The sequence below is a fragment of the Zootoca vivipara genome, chromosome 9, assembly GCF_965207765.1.
Source record: "Zootoca vivipara chromosome 9, rZooViv2.hap1.1, whole genome shotgun sequence".
Classification (NCBI taxonomy): Eukaryota; Metazoa; Chordata; class Lepidosauria; order Squamata; family Lacertidae; genus Zootoca; species Zootoca vivipara.
The window spans coordinates 56589108-56606615 of NC_142592.1; the positions used below are offsets into that span (position 1 = coordinate 56589108).

Consider the following 17508-nt stretch of genomic DNA (forward strand, 5'->3'; position numbering starts at 1 on the left):
GTTCCAATAAAGCAATGCAGAGGCCTATTGCAATTTTTGTTAAAGATGCTGGGAATGGTAGCTTTGTGAGGGGTAGACTAGAGTTCCCAGAATTCTTTTCGAGAGGTCATATGCTTTAAAAGTGCTCTATATCATTGGATCATAGAAATGTAGACTTGGACGGGACCGTGAGGATCATCTATTTCAGCCACCTGCAATGCAGGAATCTTTCGCCCAGTGTGGGGCTCAAATCCACAACGCTGAGATTAGAGTCTCAATCTGTACCAACTGAGCTATCCCTTAGGGTGAGTTTGTTTACACAGTCACCTTCTGTTTGGAGTAAACACCATCAAAACGCAATGCACCATAAGAAATGTTAGGGTGGATAAAGGATGTGGAATGTGGCGCTGTGTGCACAACGCTTCCCAAACCAGCCGTGGGATCACCCTGAATGAAAGGAAGAGTGTCCACAGAATCAGCCTCTACTGGAGGGTTCAGGTTACGCAGAGCAGTGGCTGAGTGGGAGAAGCAAGTAGCAACAAATGATTTCAGCAAGGACATTTTAAATACTGTTACAGATTCCAGAGGATAAAATGCATGCGTATAACATCATCTGCTGTGAAACAGAGTGACCAGAAAAACATAGTCAGAAGTCATTTCAGGTCAAGATGACAGACAATCAAAACCTGAAGAAGTGTGCATGCACACGAAAGCTCATACCAATGACAAACTTAGTTGGTCTCTAAGGTGCTACTGGAAGGAATTTTTTTATTTTGTTTCGACTACGGCAGACCAACACGGCTACCTACCTGTAATCGAAACCCTGTGCTCTTTACTCCTCACAGCCAGCAATCGTTATTCCTGCCCATCCCTTCCTCAGAAGTGGAAGCTGTGACTTTGTAATTTAGAAGTTTCCCATCATGTCCTGGTTCCCACATGCATTTGGTTGGCCACTGTGAGAACAGGCTGCTGGACTAGATGCGCCACTGGCCTAATTCTGCAGGCTCTTCTTATTTTCTGAAGTTATTTCAAATCATCTTGGCAATAAATCTCAGGCTATGCAGCTGCTTCCTTTTCTGAAGGTTTTCTGAAGGTTAATCCCCCCCCCCCCGGCTTCTGCTATTTTCAATATACGAAACACCCCCTTGAAACTGCTATTTGACACATTAGGGAGAACTAGGGATGGAGGAGGAGTTCAGTTTTGTTCACATTTTTAATGAGAAACTACACAGCTCACACTTCTTGAACCAATATTCAAATCAAAATGCAGTTATCCAAAAGAAAGTGGTAATTCCCTGCATTGTGTGATGCAGTTGTTCAGCTACAGAATAATTGCAAAAATGCATATACTGGGGTAAAGTATGCATTAAAGAGCATATATTAGGGAAAACACCATGCAAAAAATGCTTTATTTTAGGCAAAATTGCAAAGAAAAATGTGTATGGTAGATTCATCTGTTGAAGGGAGAGAAGAACATCGAGGACAGAATCAGTCAGTTTTATTCATCTCCGAATGTATAGTTAGGATGGGAAGCAAATCTGAAAAATAAAAATCAATGGAGCTTCTAAATTACAAGGAGAAAGAAAGGGTGAGATTCAGGCCTCAGAAGGAATATCCAACACATTTAAAGCACATGAAGCCTAGCCACTGGAATTTACCCTCGGAGAACTACAATTCCCTTAACAAACTATCTCAGGATTGTCATCCTTGGCCCACCCACCACAATTTGCTTGCCTTAGGCAAATTGCAAGATGGTGCACATTTCATATACAGAAGCTAGCTGGAATGACAATCAAAACTTACTTCTAGATTGGCAGCAACATAGTGCCCTTCACCAAACCCGAGTGTCCTTCACCACAACTGAGGGCAGCAGCAGGCTAGTTATGTGGGTGCAGGACAGCTGTGTGATGTACACAGCTCTGTCCTCCAACACAAGGGGACGGGCAGGGTACTCAGAAGTATCAGCTGGGGAGGGGGCTGGCCTGGAGGGTGCTTCCACACTGGGCATTTGAATGTGGAATTTACTCTCTTTTCCCTGTGGAAAGTGAGGAGAAAACTGGTTGATGCACCAGCAGAAGCACACATTACCTAACAGTAGGGCCGGCCCTGGTTCTGTCTCAATAGGGGATGTGTACTTAGGCCCTTAGTCTTTAGTAGCAGAAAGGGGAAATTACAGTGTGCCATCTCTGAGTTGTTTTAACTGGCATACCAGAGTAAGCCACATGGGAGACCTTTTGGTTTGGAGGGCAATCGTTTTTGAAATGTGTTGGGTGTAATAAATTGCTTCTTTCGAGTACCAGTCTGATGTCTTGCCCCTTGTGTGCAGCTTGTGTGTGTGTGTCCCCTCCCACTCCCCCCCACCAAATTGTCAGGGGTTCTACCACACCCTCCCCAGGGCAACAAGGAACGAGGAGTGCTCTGGCTGCAACCACAAACACCTGATTCCCACCAGGAGCTGCCTCCACACGTGGGCTCTCAAATGGCCACCTGTATCACTGTGTGACAATATGGATGGGGCTGAACTCTAACAACAGATTCCCTTGCCTTGCCACCTTCAACTCACCCTGTCAGTTTCATGTAGCGAACATTTCTTTTGAGGCCATTGAGTGTTTTCATATCCTCTTCAGGCAGCTGGAAATCAAACACCTAGCAGAGGAGACAGGGTTGCATATAATCAGCAAGGGCTTTATTATTTATTATTATTATTATTAATTATTATTATTATTATTAATTATTATTATTTATTTATTATTATTTATTATTATTATTTCAATTTATACCTGTACCTGGAGGTCTCAGAGCAGTTCACAAACAAGACCATAACATATAAAATCAATCCAAAAACAATAACCCAATAACCCCTCCCCCCCCAAAAGCCACTCTAAAAGGGTGTTGGGTGTCAATAAGATCAACCAAAGGCCTGGTTAAAAAGGAACATTTTTGCCTGGTGCCTAAAGGTGTATAATGAAGGTGCCAGGCGAACTTCCCTGGGGCGAGTATTCCATAGACGGGGAGTCACTGCGGAGAAGGCCCGTTCTCATGTTGCCACCCTCCGGACCTCTCAAGGAAGAGGCACATGAAGAAGGGCCTCAGAAGATGATCTTGGGGTCCAGGTAGGTTAATATGAAAAGAGGCTGTAGATTTTCTGAAGCTCAAGCACTGAGACAAAGTGGGCAGAAAGAGGAGACATTGGCTCCCCTATCCTGCAGAATCTCTCACTGATCTCACCTGCATTTTCATTCTGTTGTAGATGTCAATGGCTCCCATTCAACTCAGCTTACGCAGTTGAGCTCCTGTGAGTAAGATGGACCCCGTCTTCACTATTGCTTACCCCACAACTTAACTCTGGCAGTCTGTTGTTACTGGTTTGTGTTCCGTATGCGGTAGGTTATTCTACTTAAAGTGCAGGGATGAACGAACACTCAGCTCCCAAGGCCTTGCCTAAACCAGCACACATTAGACTTTAGTTCACTGCATCTGCATATTACTGCCGGTTTACCTGGAGGTTTTCTTTAATGTGTTTTTTGGTGAAACTCTTTGCCAGAACCACCATGCCACGCTGCAACTGGTAGCGCAAGGCAATGAGCGCTGGGCTTCGGTTGTGCTTCTTAGCAAGGTCAACCAGTACTGGTTCCTCACGCAGAACTGGTGTGCTTGTGTCCATCCTGCAAGTGGAAAGCAACCTCAGGTGTCATTAAATAGCAATATTGTGACATATTCAAGTCAACATTTGAGCATATCTAGACACTGTAAGTATGAAGCTGTTTTAGACCAGATCATCTGGTATGGAGGAACCCAACCAAAGAACCCTGCAAGGGTGCAGAGAGCAGGGAAAGCAGACCAAAAGCACAATCTTATGCTCATCAGTCTTACTGGCCATACAGTCGTACCTCGGGGTGCGAACACCTCGGGTTACGAACAACCCGGGTTACGAACTTCGCAAACCCGGAAGTATTTTCGCCGCACGCCTTTGCGCATGCGCAAAACGGCGGTTCGGGCCCTTTTCGGGTTATGAACTTTTCGGGTTACAACTGCGACCCGGAACGGATCATGTTCGTAACCCGAGGTACCACTGTATTCATATACTGATAAACCATGGTTTGTTGTGATGGGACTGAGCCTAGCCTCCCTCTGAACTCATATGCTCCTTTCCTCCTTTGGTGCAGCTGCAAGGAGTTTAGAAGCGAATCCCAGAGGGATTTAGTCCACACTGCTTAAAATGGTTGGGTCTGGTAGATAGACAAAATTGCAAACAGAAATGTGTGCATTAGCAGAAATGCACACTAAAATGCTGTCAAATTTTCACGAGAACTTAAAATAAAAAAAGTTTGCAAACTTTAAATTTGATGTGGAATGATGCGGAAACTGGAACTTAAGAAAAAGGAGAAACCCAAATTGTCAGATTCACCTATGCCTGTTAAGCACACATTCCTTTCTCCTAATTTCTGTATGGCTTTGACTAGGTGCTACTTTTGTGCCCCTTCCCCGATCCCATATTTGCTATCTTGGATCAGATATTCTTCCTGGTTTTGATGGTGCACTTTTTCTCCTTCCTCTCTGATCCTTGATTGCTGCACTAGAACAAGCATGGGGAACCTCTGGCTGAGCTGCTACTGGCCATCATCCCTGACCATTGTGCATGCTTGCTGCAGCTGTCGGGAATTGTAACTCAGCCACATCTTCAGGGCCAAAGGTTCCCTACAATTGTTGGTTAATTATTGGCTAATCATTGAAATACTGGAATAAATTATCAAAGTTCTCCTACCAAGCCTCGTCTCTCTGTGATCCTAAAGCAGAGAAAGCTTCCAGGACAATATCCTTTGATTTGCAGAAAGACAGCAGCTTGGCTTGCTTGAGATAAGGGTGGCATTCGACCTGGTGGAGAATTTGTGCACAAGCCAAGAGTAAGAAGCACGGTCTAGAGGAGCAGTCTTTACAGTCTTGTTACAAAATAACAAAAATAAATTGGTTCTTGAACACAGAGCATTATGAATGGGCATGGACATCTGGAATGGAATTTTTGAACAGAGCTCCATGTGGATGCACTGTGGCCAGGATTCCTGCATGATCAGGGCCCTCAGTTATTGTGAATTCAGAACCCACATCCACACTTTCCACTGATGCAATCTCACTCCCCTTTGTTCAGAGATTTATTTATTTTTAAAGTCTTTTACCTCCTTTTGGAAGAACAGCTTTTGCATTCTATCAATGTGTGAGCAGGGAGAAAACTAGCCTTGTCCTCTGGTGTCTAAACAGACAGAATGAAGATTTCCATGTAATGTGGATCCCTGCTCATTTGGGTTTCCAGATTGCATGGGAGCCTTCATGCATATAGATGCACCTGCAAAGGCTTCCTCCTGGCAGACATTCATGTTGTATGAAGAAATGCCAGGGTACATTTCGCTAGCTAAAATGCAAGGTGCCAGGGAAAGAGCTAGCCAACACAGTCCTGCTCCTCATTCTAACATCGATAAAATATATGAGCCATTATTCCGAATATATCTCGTTGTCAGACAATCTCCCCCGAATGTAATTCAGACAGGGAGCAAAAAGCAAGTTAATATTGTTGCACCAATCTCTGAACATTGAGATGTTTTTGGGGTTCCAATGTGTGCTTCGGGGGTTCATTTCCTTTGAATGAGGTCACTGGAGATTTGCGGAGTTTCTCTAATGTGGAGGTTTACTTGCACATTATATAGAGGCTGAGCATAAGAGGGAAGATTGAGATTCCTGGATTGCAGGATGCCCTTTCACACACAGAGATACTTTTATGACAGCATCTCCACCCAGGGAAGGGGCAAGAAAAAACTTGCTCTCTTTTGATCAGTGGCGGAGCTACATGCTCCAGCACCGGGAGCGGAGAACAGGCAGGGCCATGGCTGGCATGCGTCCCAGGGGCGTGGTGTGCATCCCGGGGGCTGTGCAGTGCGTGTCCTGGGGGCAGCCACGATGGCACCCTGCCAAGGATGGCACCCGGGGCAGGCCGCTCCCCCCCCACACCCTTCATTTGTCAGTGCTTTTGATCCCCTTCTAGAAGTATCGACAACAATGGTTCCCAATTTGCTAATTACTGAGGACCCCCTAATTATTTAATAATAAAAAAAAAAACTCAGGACCCTCTACTTTTGAAAAAATTGATAATTATGGTGGTTGCTTCTGCAAAGCAATTTTTTGAACAAAAAGCAAAGGATTTTAGGTATACTAAAAAAACAGACCAGGGCTGAGCGACATCTGCTTTTCAACATCGTGATATTCTGATATATCCTGATGTCTGAAATTGGAGATCAGGCGTGGGGATGAGGGAAGGAGCAGCTGCGGAAACTGGATGGGTGGGGGGAGGAGGCAAAGCGGTGGCAGCCAGCGAAGACGCACATCCACTGTGGCTGCTGCTGCTGCTTTCCTGCTGACTGAGAAAAGCTGCTCTGCCTCGGTGCTAGGGGAAGGTAGTGCTACGGTGCCTTGAAATCGGCTGCCCTGCTCTGCCTCGCGTGAGGAGTGGTATATTGCTGCGGATTGCTGGGCCAGAATCATTATCGCAGTGTGATTTTGGCCAATCTCACAGCGCTAAAACAGACCATAAAATTTGTGATATTCCCATGCAAAAAAATTAGTGGGGGGGGGAGGCAAGGGATGGGGCTGCACACCCCCTGGGTGTATTCCGTGGACCCCTAATTAGGAACCACTGATCTACAACTAATATGGTGACGTATTGACTCTGACTTACTTTACAAAAGTGCACAAACCTGGCCAGGGCTACTACTGACTTAACAAAGGACCTGCTCTGGCAGCCCCTTTTCACAGAGGGTCACAGGGTTGGAGGGAACTCTCAAAACCCATTTAGTTTAGCCTCAGTCACAGAACAATACAAGCTATGGGGGATGAATGGATGGGTTTTCCTGGTCATGTCATGGACCAATGAGCATTTATTCAGGAAAGCCAGTGTGGTAGAGTGACGGATAGAATATCACAAATGGATTGGGAAAACCTGGCTTCAAACTCTGGCCATAAAACTGTCTGAGCCAGTCACTACCGTTCAGCCAAAACTACGACACTGGGCATGTTGTGAGGCTAAAATAGAGAAGCCCCTGGGTAGGCTGCCCTTAGGTTTGTGGAGGAGGGCTGGAATACAGATGTGACAGACAGATCAATACTCAAGAGATTTCCTCCACACTCACTATTTTGTGGGAGGGATTCAGTTGCATACCAGAAAGTTTAGGGTTGTGCTATGAAAGTGAATTTAAGTGCTCCAGTGCAACAAATAATTTTTTTAATGCAGTTTGGAAAGTGAAGAGGAAATGCACTAAAAGAAATGTGGGATAATGATCAATTGAAAGGAAGACATATAACCACTGTGCAGGCAAATCAGAATGAATTCTCACTATCATATAGCCTCCCTGCAAAGTAGAAGGAATGCTCAGTAATGAGTGAACATCATATAACCTCAATGCAAGCTTCCTTGTGAAAGCAAATCAGAATAAATGCTCAATAAACAAGTCATCTGGAGGATCCCAGAATTATACCTGGTTGAGAACAGGCTTGTACTTGAGGCCAGGTTTGTTCAGGATCTTTTCCAGAAGCCTCTGGTTGAAGTTGGAGACACCAATAGACTTCACCAAACCTGCATCTTTACATAATTCCATGGCCTGCAGAAGATGATGAAAGTATATAAACAAAGCAGGCTGTGTAAATTATGCTGCTGAAATAAGTGTACAGTTTTGATTTGGGGGGTTGTCCTGCTGTTGCTACACAACAGTGATGATACACACCTCCCAGGTTTGACACAAGTCAACGTCATCGAAGACCAGCTTTCCACTTTCATCTTTTGGTAGCGGATCGGCTCCTGGCTTCAAAATAATAAAAACCAAAACAAAATTTTACTCAACATAGAAACAACAGCACCAAAAACCTATTAAAATATTTTACGTCCCATCTTTCCCCTTAATGCCTTTGAGATGGCATACAATTTTGAGCTTAGGATCATAACTATAAATATTAGCATTAGGGCTAGACTTAATTATGCTCAGAGACCCATTGAAAGCAATGGGACTTAAGCTAGTCATTAATTTCAGTGGTTGACTCTGACTGCTATCGCATACACAGATACCTGGGAGTAAGTTACATTGAACTCAGTGATACTTATTTCTGAGTAGACATCTGCTGGTTTGTGATGTCAGTCTGGAAACAACCCGTTATCAAGAAACAATTGTAAAAGCAGATTAAACAAAATGAAAGCTTTGACTTTTTTTACATTTAGTTGATTATGATTATTACATTTGCAAACAAGGTTAAGATATGTTTCCAGATGTAGATTATTTTATATGTCCTCCCCCCCTTGTGGTCCAAATGGGGCTTGTCCTGGCTGCAATTTCTAATTGGTGAGGGAATGCAACTTATCACATATTTACGGTAAATACACTCCTCTGTTATTACAGTTATACTTCAGTGCACACTTATGACTTCATTGATCAGAGTTAGACAGAGAACCAAATTAACTCTATTGCAATTGTTGTTACTTTTACAGTTACTAGCTCTAACTAGAATACTGTGAGGGGTAACATTTTTCCTCTTGCACTGCAGTCTCAATGAAAATCCTACTCTAGGTTGCTATTACTCAGAGTGGTCTTGCTCCCATTGGTACCAGTGGGAGTTCCCTCCATCCCTCAAGTTCAGTTCCCATATATCCAGCTAAAAAAGGTTTTGGTAACAGGACTTAAAGAAAGTTTTTTTTAAGCCTCTGAGATTTTGGAGAACTGCTCCCCATCAGAGGAGACAACATTAGCCACTTGATAAAACAGTTGTCATGTAATCCAACTTCATCTCTACACCAAAACGTTTCCTTTTAAAGACAGCAGTCATGGGTAGGAAAATACCCTACTTATTTTTCCTTGATTTTGAGAACATCTAAAGTGTGAAGGATAGTTGCATATGATTCAAAACTTTGCTCCCAGCATTTGAAACAGTATTGACATCATCTCTCTCTCTCCCTCTCTCTGTGTCTCTGTGTTAGTCATCTTCGGAGACCAACATGGGTATGTTTCTGATCAAAACAATTAATGTGTACGCTTAACAGTAAATCCATCTTAATATATAGTTCTTCTATTAAGAAAAGAATTTTACAAGGAAGGAACGAAAGTTTGGTTTTGGTTCATCAACTACTGAGGGGGGGGGGGCGTGAATTACCTTGAGAGGAAATGGCATGTGAATAAGAAAGAGATCCATATAATCAAGTTTAAGTTTCTTCAGAGATTCTTCCACACTTGTCTGGACAAGTTCTGGGCGATGAAAGGTGCCCCAAAGCTGTAAAGGGTTTCAAACAACAGAACATGGATACAGTTCACCTTCAGAATGAATGGTTCTTACTGAAGCATATAGACACACTCCAATTAATTTCAATGGCCATTGTGTCGGATAATTTTCTGCCTATCCGTATGACTGTTATCATAGCTTCTTTTTCACAAAGGTTGTATCTTCCCAGGTAGAGTTAAAACTAAATGAACATACATCATGTGCTATTGGTTTATTGCCTCAAAGGAAAGGACCCTGGGTGTTTCGTTTTCCAGGTGTAAAATTATATGTGACTAAATTATTAAGAGAACGCACTGAGTTTTTTTTCATATAGGTAGGGGGACCAGTCAGTTCCAGTTTCCATAGTCTAACTTTCCTATAAAGAGAGCATTCTTAAAACAATGGCTTTCAAACTGGGTTCTGAGACACCTTGGCTTCGCTGGAAACTTAACAGGTGCACTTCCAGACTGCCAATATATTGTGGTTACAGGTAGGTAGCCGTGTTGGTCTGACGCAGTTGAAACAATTTTTTTTAAAAATTCCTTCCAGCAGCACCTTAGAGACCAACTAAGTTTGTCATTGGTATGAGGGTGGGATATATTGTGGGTGGGAATCAAGCACATGCCAGAACTTTGCAAACAATTATCAGTAGTATCCAAGGCAACACGTATGACCAAGTACAACAATACAATAATACAATGTCAAATATCAACTCTTTATGAAATCTATAAAATCATAAATGAAATGAAATATATAAAATATGAACTCTCTTCAAAAACCAAATAAACAGAAATCTTATAATTCTCTGAAAGTCTCGAAATATAAACTCTTAATGGATGCTCTTCAAAACATAGAACCAAATAAGCAGAAGTCTTATAAGTCTCTGAAAGTCTCTGAAGACTATGTAAGTCTTTTAAGGAAGCAATATATCAGATTCTTATCTGGTGCAAACGAGCTGTAGAACTTTGTTTTATGGCATCCAACGCTGCTGAAGTAGTCCACAAACATAACCCACTGTTTCATAATTCTTCAGCACATAACTTTATGACCACTGATATTTTCATACATATTCATTCACAAAACGAAGCATTATAATATCCTGCTGTGCTGAAGAATTACGAAACAGTGGGTTATATTCAGAATCACTGTTCACTACGACTGTTTGTGGACTACTTCAGCAGCGCTGGACACCATAAAACAAAGCTTTACAGCTTGTTTGCGTCAGATAAGAATCTGATATATTGCTTCCTTCAAAGACTTACATAGTCTTCGGAGACTTTCAGAGACTTATAAGACTTCTGCTTATTTGGTTCTATGTTTTGAAGAGAATCCATTCAGAATTTATATTTCGAGACTTTCAGAGAATTATAAGAACTCTAATTAAAGCAGATTAAAGCACTCTATCACACTGGTGCAACAAATCTACAGTGGTACCTTGGTTCTCAAACTTAATCTGTTCCGGGAGTCCATTTGACTCCCAAAACTGTTCGAAAACCTTCTGATTGGCTGTAAGAGCTTCCTGCACTCAAGCAGAAGCTGTGTCGAACGTTTGGCTCCCGAAAAACATTCACAAACCAGAACACTTACTTCCGGGTTTGCGGTGTTCAGGAGCCGATTTGTTCGAAAACTAAGCCGTTTGAGAACCAAGGTACCACTGTACTTTTCTTCTTTCCTTCAAAAGACTTTATGTAGTTAGGAAAGCAATGATGAACAAATACTTGACAGGAAGACTTGTAAATACCACATGAGCAAATCAGGATAAGTGCTGATTTCTTTATTACCTCACCAGAAAGACATCAGAATGAATGCTTGGTAAAGACCAGATAATAGTCTAACCTAAGTTTTTTGCACATAGCAAAACAGGATGGATATTAATAAAAAATAGGTCAGGGGGAGCCCTAGGAGTTTCGCAAGATGATCATCAATGATGAACAACCTTCCCTAACAGGCTGCTTGCCCATCAAGAAGATTCCATTTCAATGGGCAGACATAGTGTAATGTTAGGTATATCTCTAAGGGCATCTTCAGAGTTTTGCAATTGGGATTCAATGGCAAACTGCAAAATTCAGGTTGCACAATTCAAGTAGCTCTGCTGCTCTGGTGCAAATCTGCTTCTAAGAAAAACAAATCAAACTTTTTGCAGCAAGGAAAGTGCACTAGAAAGTGCGGGATATCAATTGCTTGCCCTTGATCTTGCATAACCTCCCTGCAAACAAATCCAAATGAATGCTCAGTAAACAGATTGTCTGGAAATGACCTGAGTTATGTTCTCAGAGTAATGTTGGGCGGCCAAGTAAAAACAAAATGAAGCAGGCTCTTGCAGCTTCATTAGTTTATTATTAATTATTATTATTATTATTATTAAAGATTTTCTTGATTTACAAAGATATATGCAATGTCTCTCATAACATTTTTTACAAATCAGTTTCATTTGTTGATACATTGGGAAGAAAGGGGGAAAGAGGTAGATGGGGGAGAGATGGGTGGGGGTGGGTGACGGTGTTTCTATTTTACTTAATATATGTGGGGGGTTTTGTCAGCTTCGCTTGTGCAGGTTCTCTGCTGTTTGCTTGTGTTCTTTTGGTGGTGAGAGATGTTGGGGTTGGCCTAGGGTATGGTTGTTCCTTTGTGGTTGGCTGTGGTGGTCTTTGTTTTGTGTGTGAGTGGGGTGGGTGGGTGTTTTGGATCAGGTTAGCCATATTGATTTGTATGCTGTTGGTGTATTTTGGTCATTGTCTTGTTGGGCTTCATTAGTTGTATAGAGAAGGGATTTCATCAGTTGTTGCATGTATGACAACACATTCTGAAATTCCTCCGTTGCACAACTGCCAAAGTTGTCCTTTTTCCTGCCTGGCAATGGTGAGGATGTCTACAATACACAGGGATTCCTCAGGAGTCAAGTCGATTCCGAAAGGAAAGAAGTAAAATTTGGAAACCACTGAGTTGAATAAATGAACTTCCATTGCCTTAAAGGTAAAGGTAAAGGGACCCCTGACCATTAGGTTCAGTCGTGACTGACTCTGGGGTTGTGGCGCTCATCTTGCTTTATTGGCCGAGGGAGTCGGGGTACAGCTTCCAGGTCATGTGGCCAGCATGACTAAGCCACTTCTGGCGAACCAGAGCAGCACACAGAAACGCCGTTTACCTTCCCGTCAGAGGAATTTATCTACTTGCACTTTGACGTGCTTTCGAACTGCTAGGTTGAGGTTGGCAGGAGCTGGGACCGAGCAACGGGAGCTCAGCCTGTCATGGGGATTCGAACCACTGACCTTCTGATCGGCAAGCCCTAGGCTCTGTGGTTTAACCCACAGCGCCACCCATGCCCCAAGCGTCCATGGCCTTAGCTGTTAGGAAAGGATGGTAGAAGCAAAGCCTGTCCACCAATCAACCAACTACTACAGGAATTAATATTTACTGACCTTTCCAGTGTAAAACAATTCATCCCTTTTCACAGTTCCATCTGCAATCTTCGCATTAATCCCTCGTCCAATTTCCTCTTCATTCCCATAGATGAAGGCTCCATCGATAAGGCGGAAGCCAAGCTCGATGGCTACCTTTATAGCCTCCTCACACTTGCTTTTTTCAACCTGGTGGTTAAAACAACAAATAGTGTCAGCAATTTTCACTTACACTTTGGCAGGAGGGTTACGTGAAAAAACAGGGTTTTTTCTCTCTGCTAGACCAGGATTTATTGCAGCTATATAAACAATATTTTCACATAATTGAAAAGCATTCTGGCCACACTTTCAGAATGGTTAATACCAGTGTCAATAGGAAGGGAGTTCCAAAATGTGGGTGCTGCCACACTAAAATATTGGTTTCTTTGTCACCTTGCCAACAAAGGTTCGTATAGTTAAAGCTATGGTTTTCCCAGTAGTGATGTATGGAAGTGAGAGCTGAAGAATGCTGATTGCCGAAGAATTGATGCTTTTGAATTATGGTGCTGGAGGAGACTCTTGAGAGTCCCATGGACTGCAAGAAGATCAAACCTATCCATTCTTCAGGAAATCAGCCCTGAGTGCTCCCTGGAAGGACAGATCGTGAAGCTGAGGCTCCAAAACTTTGGCCACCTCATGAGAAGAGAAGACTCCCTGGAAAAGACCCTGATGTTGGGAAAGATTGAGGGCACAAGGAGAAGGGGACGACAGAGGACGAGATGGCTGGACAGTGTTCTTGAAGCCACCAACATGAGTCTGATCAAACTGCGGGAGGCAGTGGAAGACAGGAGTGCCTGGTGTGCTCTGGTCTATGGGGTCACGAAGAGTCGGACATGACTAAACGACTAAACAACAACAACAAATGCAGAATGAGGCACCTGTAACAGTGGCCATTCTGCAAAATGTAGGGCAAACCGATGTGAAATAAAGATATCACTGCATTTAATGCAACTGATTTTTCAAATACAAATACCTGTCAACTTCAGGTTATATTTTAGTGAGTAAGATCTAATTTATATATTTTAATTGCTGCTATATCTGTACCCTCCCTGTTATACCGAACTGCAAATTTAAATGTATCCCTATTGCGTTCCATGACTTCCCTGATTTTGTATGTGAGCTGGAACTGGTCCATGACTGAAATAATAAATTCATTCATACAAATACCTGCAGACTGGGACAATAGTGGACAGGCAGGAGAAATTCACACACACATACACCCTTGTCTGCCACAGACATGACAAAAATCATCCTCTCTACACACAATGAAATTGCTATTTGCATCAGGAGAGATACAAATAGCAACTTGGGATGGGTAAGTAGCCAGGGTCCGTGGTGTAGGGATAAGGGTTAAACTCTCATTTTCCTCCCACTGTGGCTCTGATCCTGATCAGGCTCTCTCCAACAGCAGCTATTTGTGTTGTAAAACTCAAACATCTTCATGGAATGACATGTAGATTGACCCTTGGGAGGGGTCCTGCAAAACCATCACAAAGGGTGGCCATTTATTGGCTTTCCATGTGAGAAAGCAAATTTCCTATAAAGGCGATATAAAAAGAAAACCTTAAGAAAGTTGACTTACTTCATCAGGGCAATAGGTACCAAGCCCAATCAAAGGGATTTTGTTTCCATCGCTCATCTTAAGGCAAGCATTTTTGTCCAGAGTCATCTTTTTACAGCTTTGGTCTGATGTGCAAGCAAATGTACTCTGCCAGAGTTTTGGAGAAGAGAAGCGGAGTTGGCTACAATTCTCTTTTTCTCTTATAGAGTTACTTCCTCAGGGGCAAGGAGAAGTGATGCTGATGTAAGGTAGATGAAAAACAACCCTCAGAACCTCGACACTATAATAGATCCCTGAGGTATCAAATACTTGGCATTGTCACACTATCAACTCAGAGGTCACATGCTGTTTTCATCCAGTCTCCACCAGTTCACTGGGCAACTAGTTAGAAGACAATGGAAAAACACAGCTTACTTGAGTATAAACCCCCAAATTTGGAACCCCCCTCCAAACCGGTGCCAAAGTTTTGCAGTTGTTGGCAGTGTTTTGCAGGACAAATCCCATATTTTGCGACACCCTCACCCCAAACTGAGTAAATAATACATCAAATCAGGGTTCATAGTCAACACCCAAAAATCCATCTCAGCAGACAAATGACCAGATATTTATGCTGAAGTTTTTCACCCTGAGCCCTGAAGTAGAGGTGTTCCCAGATGGTTTCTACGTTCAGGTCTGATTCAGAGGTCTTGTGCAACAAACTTATTAACCCAAATTTTGCAATATGGAAAGTGATGTGAAAATGTCAGGAATACTTGCTTAATGCAGCAGTGCCAGACTCATGCCTTACATTTATGCCTCACCCCAAAGAATCCTGGGAATTGCAGGATTCTGGGAGTTGTTAGGAGACTCCTATTCCCCATAGAGAGCTACAATTCCCAGAATTCCTTGGGAAGACGAATTGAAACCACTTGGAACTGTAACTCTGTGAGAGGAATAGGGGTCTCCTAACGTCTCTCGAAGAGGTCACGAAGAGTCGGACATGACTAAACAACAACAACAACAACGTCTCTCAGCACACTGAACAAACCACACTTCCTATAATTCTTAGTGGGGAAGTCATAACTGTAGGCCTGCCAGCCTGCATCAAATTAATGGTTCTTAGACAGCACTATTTTTCTAGAAAAAGAGGTGCTGGAACTCACTGTGAACACCTCCCTTGTTCTCTTATAATGACAATGGTGTCCACCTGAGAGGTGCTGGAGCTGGGAAAAAAAGTCCTGTTCTTAGGGCAAAAGATAAATAAGGGTTAAAAATAAAAGTGTGGCATAAAATTCGCTTGAAGAATCCTGCTGAATTATCTGTGTGAGGGCCAAGCCGGGCTGTTGAGAAGTTAAACTCCAGTTCAACTCCCACTGAAAAATGCACAGGCTGCTCTAATGATCCCTGAGACCAATTAGAATTGCCCCTGCATGTTCCAGTGCGAGAGAGTTGAAAAGGTTACTCCTGCTTATGGCTCCATACAGCAGCTGGGTGGCACAGCAAGGGCGAGGCAGAGAGCAGAATCTGTATCTAGGTGAGAGTGGTGTTACGGCAAAGTTCCCGCAATGGCACACAGCTCCTGCTTAAGAACAACTTCTCACCCTGCTGTGCCAACCTTTCCACTTGGACCCATCCATCTGCCAAAAATGTCGATGCAGATGTCCACATACGAACAGCTCGGCAGCTCTGCACACCTCCCAGTGCTTCAGAGATGGAAACAGGCTCCAGAAGGGGGTCTGTGGGTTTATTTACAGCATTAATTCCCCTGCTCTTTAGCCAAAAAGAATCTCAGCATGGCTTACAAAAACCAGTTCTCAGACTCACATTCTAAAAAGACATGACACACAAGGAAAAAGGAATAGGAGGGAGGAGGGAAAAGCAAGCTCAAACACAGGTGCTTAAAGTCACAGTTTGTAAAGTTACTGTCGATGCCAGTGCTAGTTCTGACTGCCTTCCCTTCCCTGGAGTCACTCCCTGATCAGATCCAGGAGCACAGATGGTGACAATGAGTGATGCAAGAAAGCAACAATTTCCTTTCTGATCTGCATTCATCATAACCAGTGCTGTTTCCATTATGCTACAATGTTGTTTCCAGCAAATACTGTGCTAGTCTTCCTGTCCGTTATTACAATGGATTTTTAAAAATTAATTATGAATTGCTTGTGGACTTAGGGTGGAATTCAACATAGCGTTAAAGAGAGCATTTCAATCTCTCCTCCTCTATCATTCTATTCTTGGGATTATCCTGACCCGCCAGAGTGCACATGTTTTTTGGGGTGGTGGTGGCAGGGGGCATGTGGAGATGGGGGGGAAAAGCCCCATTGTGCTATTGGGAGTCCTTGCCCTGGCTTCTGCTGACAGAGCAGAGATAGAATCCAGTATCTGGAGGGCCACAGGAGTCCTACCCCTGCTTTAAAGTGTCAGGATAAAATGGGAGAGATCTTTAATGCCAACTAAACCAAATGTTTTGGAGATTGTTGGTGTGATCCTTTTGCCTCCGACAGGCTGGAGACGAGCTTTTTCCTACAGTTGAGAATGGGATGGCATTGCCCAGTGCCACAAATTTCCTGGGCACATGGGAGGTGAGGGGTGATATGGGAGAAGCCGTCTTTGATGTCTATGTTTGGATCCACATCTGGTGTTTTGGGGTGTGAAACCATATGCCTCTCATAGGCCATAACTCTTGTGAACTTTCCAACATCAGCAAGTTGAGATTGATGAGCACATTTTGTCATCTGCAACAGAGATGGGGAACCTGTGGCTCTTTGGATGCTGTTAAGAGTTCATCTCCCATGAGATCCTGCCAGCATGATCACAGTCAAGGATGATGTTGAGTTGTAGTAAAACATTCTTGCCTTACATGATACAGTACATTGTAGTGGTAGGAATTTGAGCAAGTATGGAGTTGTTCTCATTAATTAGCTCCAATGAGTTATATCCAGACTTTGTTCCTATAAACTGTGCCCGATTGTTATTCCACACTCAAGCGCATTATTCTGCAAAATGGATACTGACTAGCTGTGACCCTAATTTATTTATCTTTTACTTACATTCTGCCTTATAGGTTTGCCTTCTGTTGGTTGATTGCATCTCCGGTCCCATTGAGGAACTAGAGCAGGCACCCCCAAACTCGGCCCTCCAGTTGTTTTGGGACTACAGTACAACTCCCATCATCCCTAGCTAACAGGACCAGTGGTCAGGGATGATGGGAATTGTAGTCCTGAAACGTCTGGAGGGCCGAGTTTGGAGATGCCTGAACTAGAGGAT

At 43.1% G+C, this 17508-nt stretch overlaps 1 protein-coding gene across 1 annotated transcript; it reads right to left on the reverse strand.

Moving 5' to 3' along the window:
- Positions 1-1381: 1381 nt before the first annotated feature.
- LOC118090915 (aldo-keto reductase family 1 member C3-like) lies at positions 1382-14485 on the reverse strand. Its single transcript, XM_035127287.3, has 9 exons — positions 14284-14485; positions 12684-12851; positions 9160-9276; positions 7746-7823; positions 7500-7622; positions 4745-4854; positions 3479-3644; positions 2543-2625; positions 1382-1517 (listed from the first exon to the last, which is right to left on the reverse strand). The coding sequence occupies exons 1-9, from the start codon at positions 14368-14370 to the stop codon at positions 1478-1480; spliced, it is 972 nt and encodes a 323-aa protein (XP_034983178.3). The 5' UTR covers positions 14371-14485; the 3' UTR covers positions 1382-1477.
- Positions 14486-17508: the final 3023 nt, after the last annotated feature.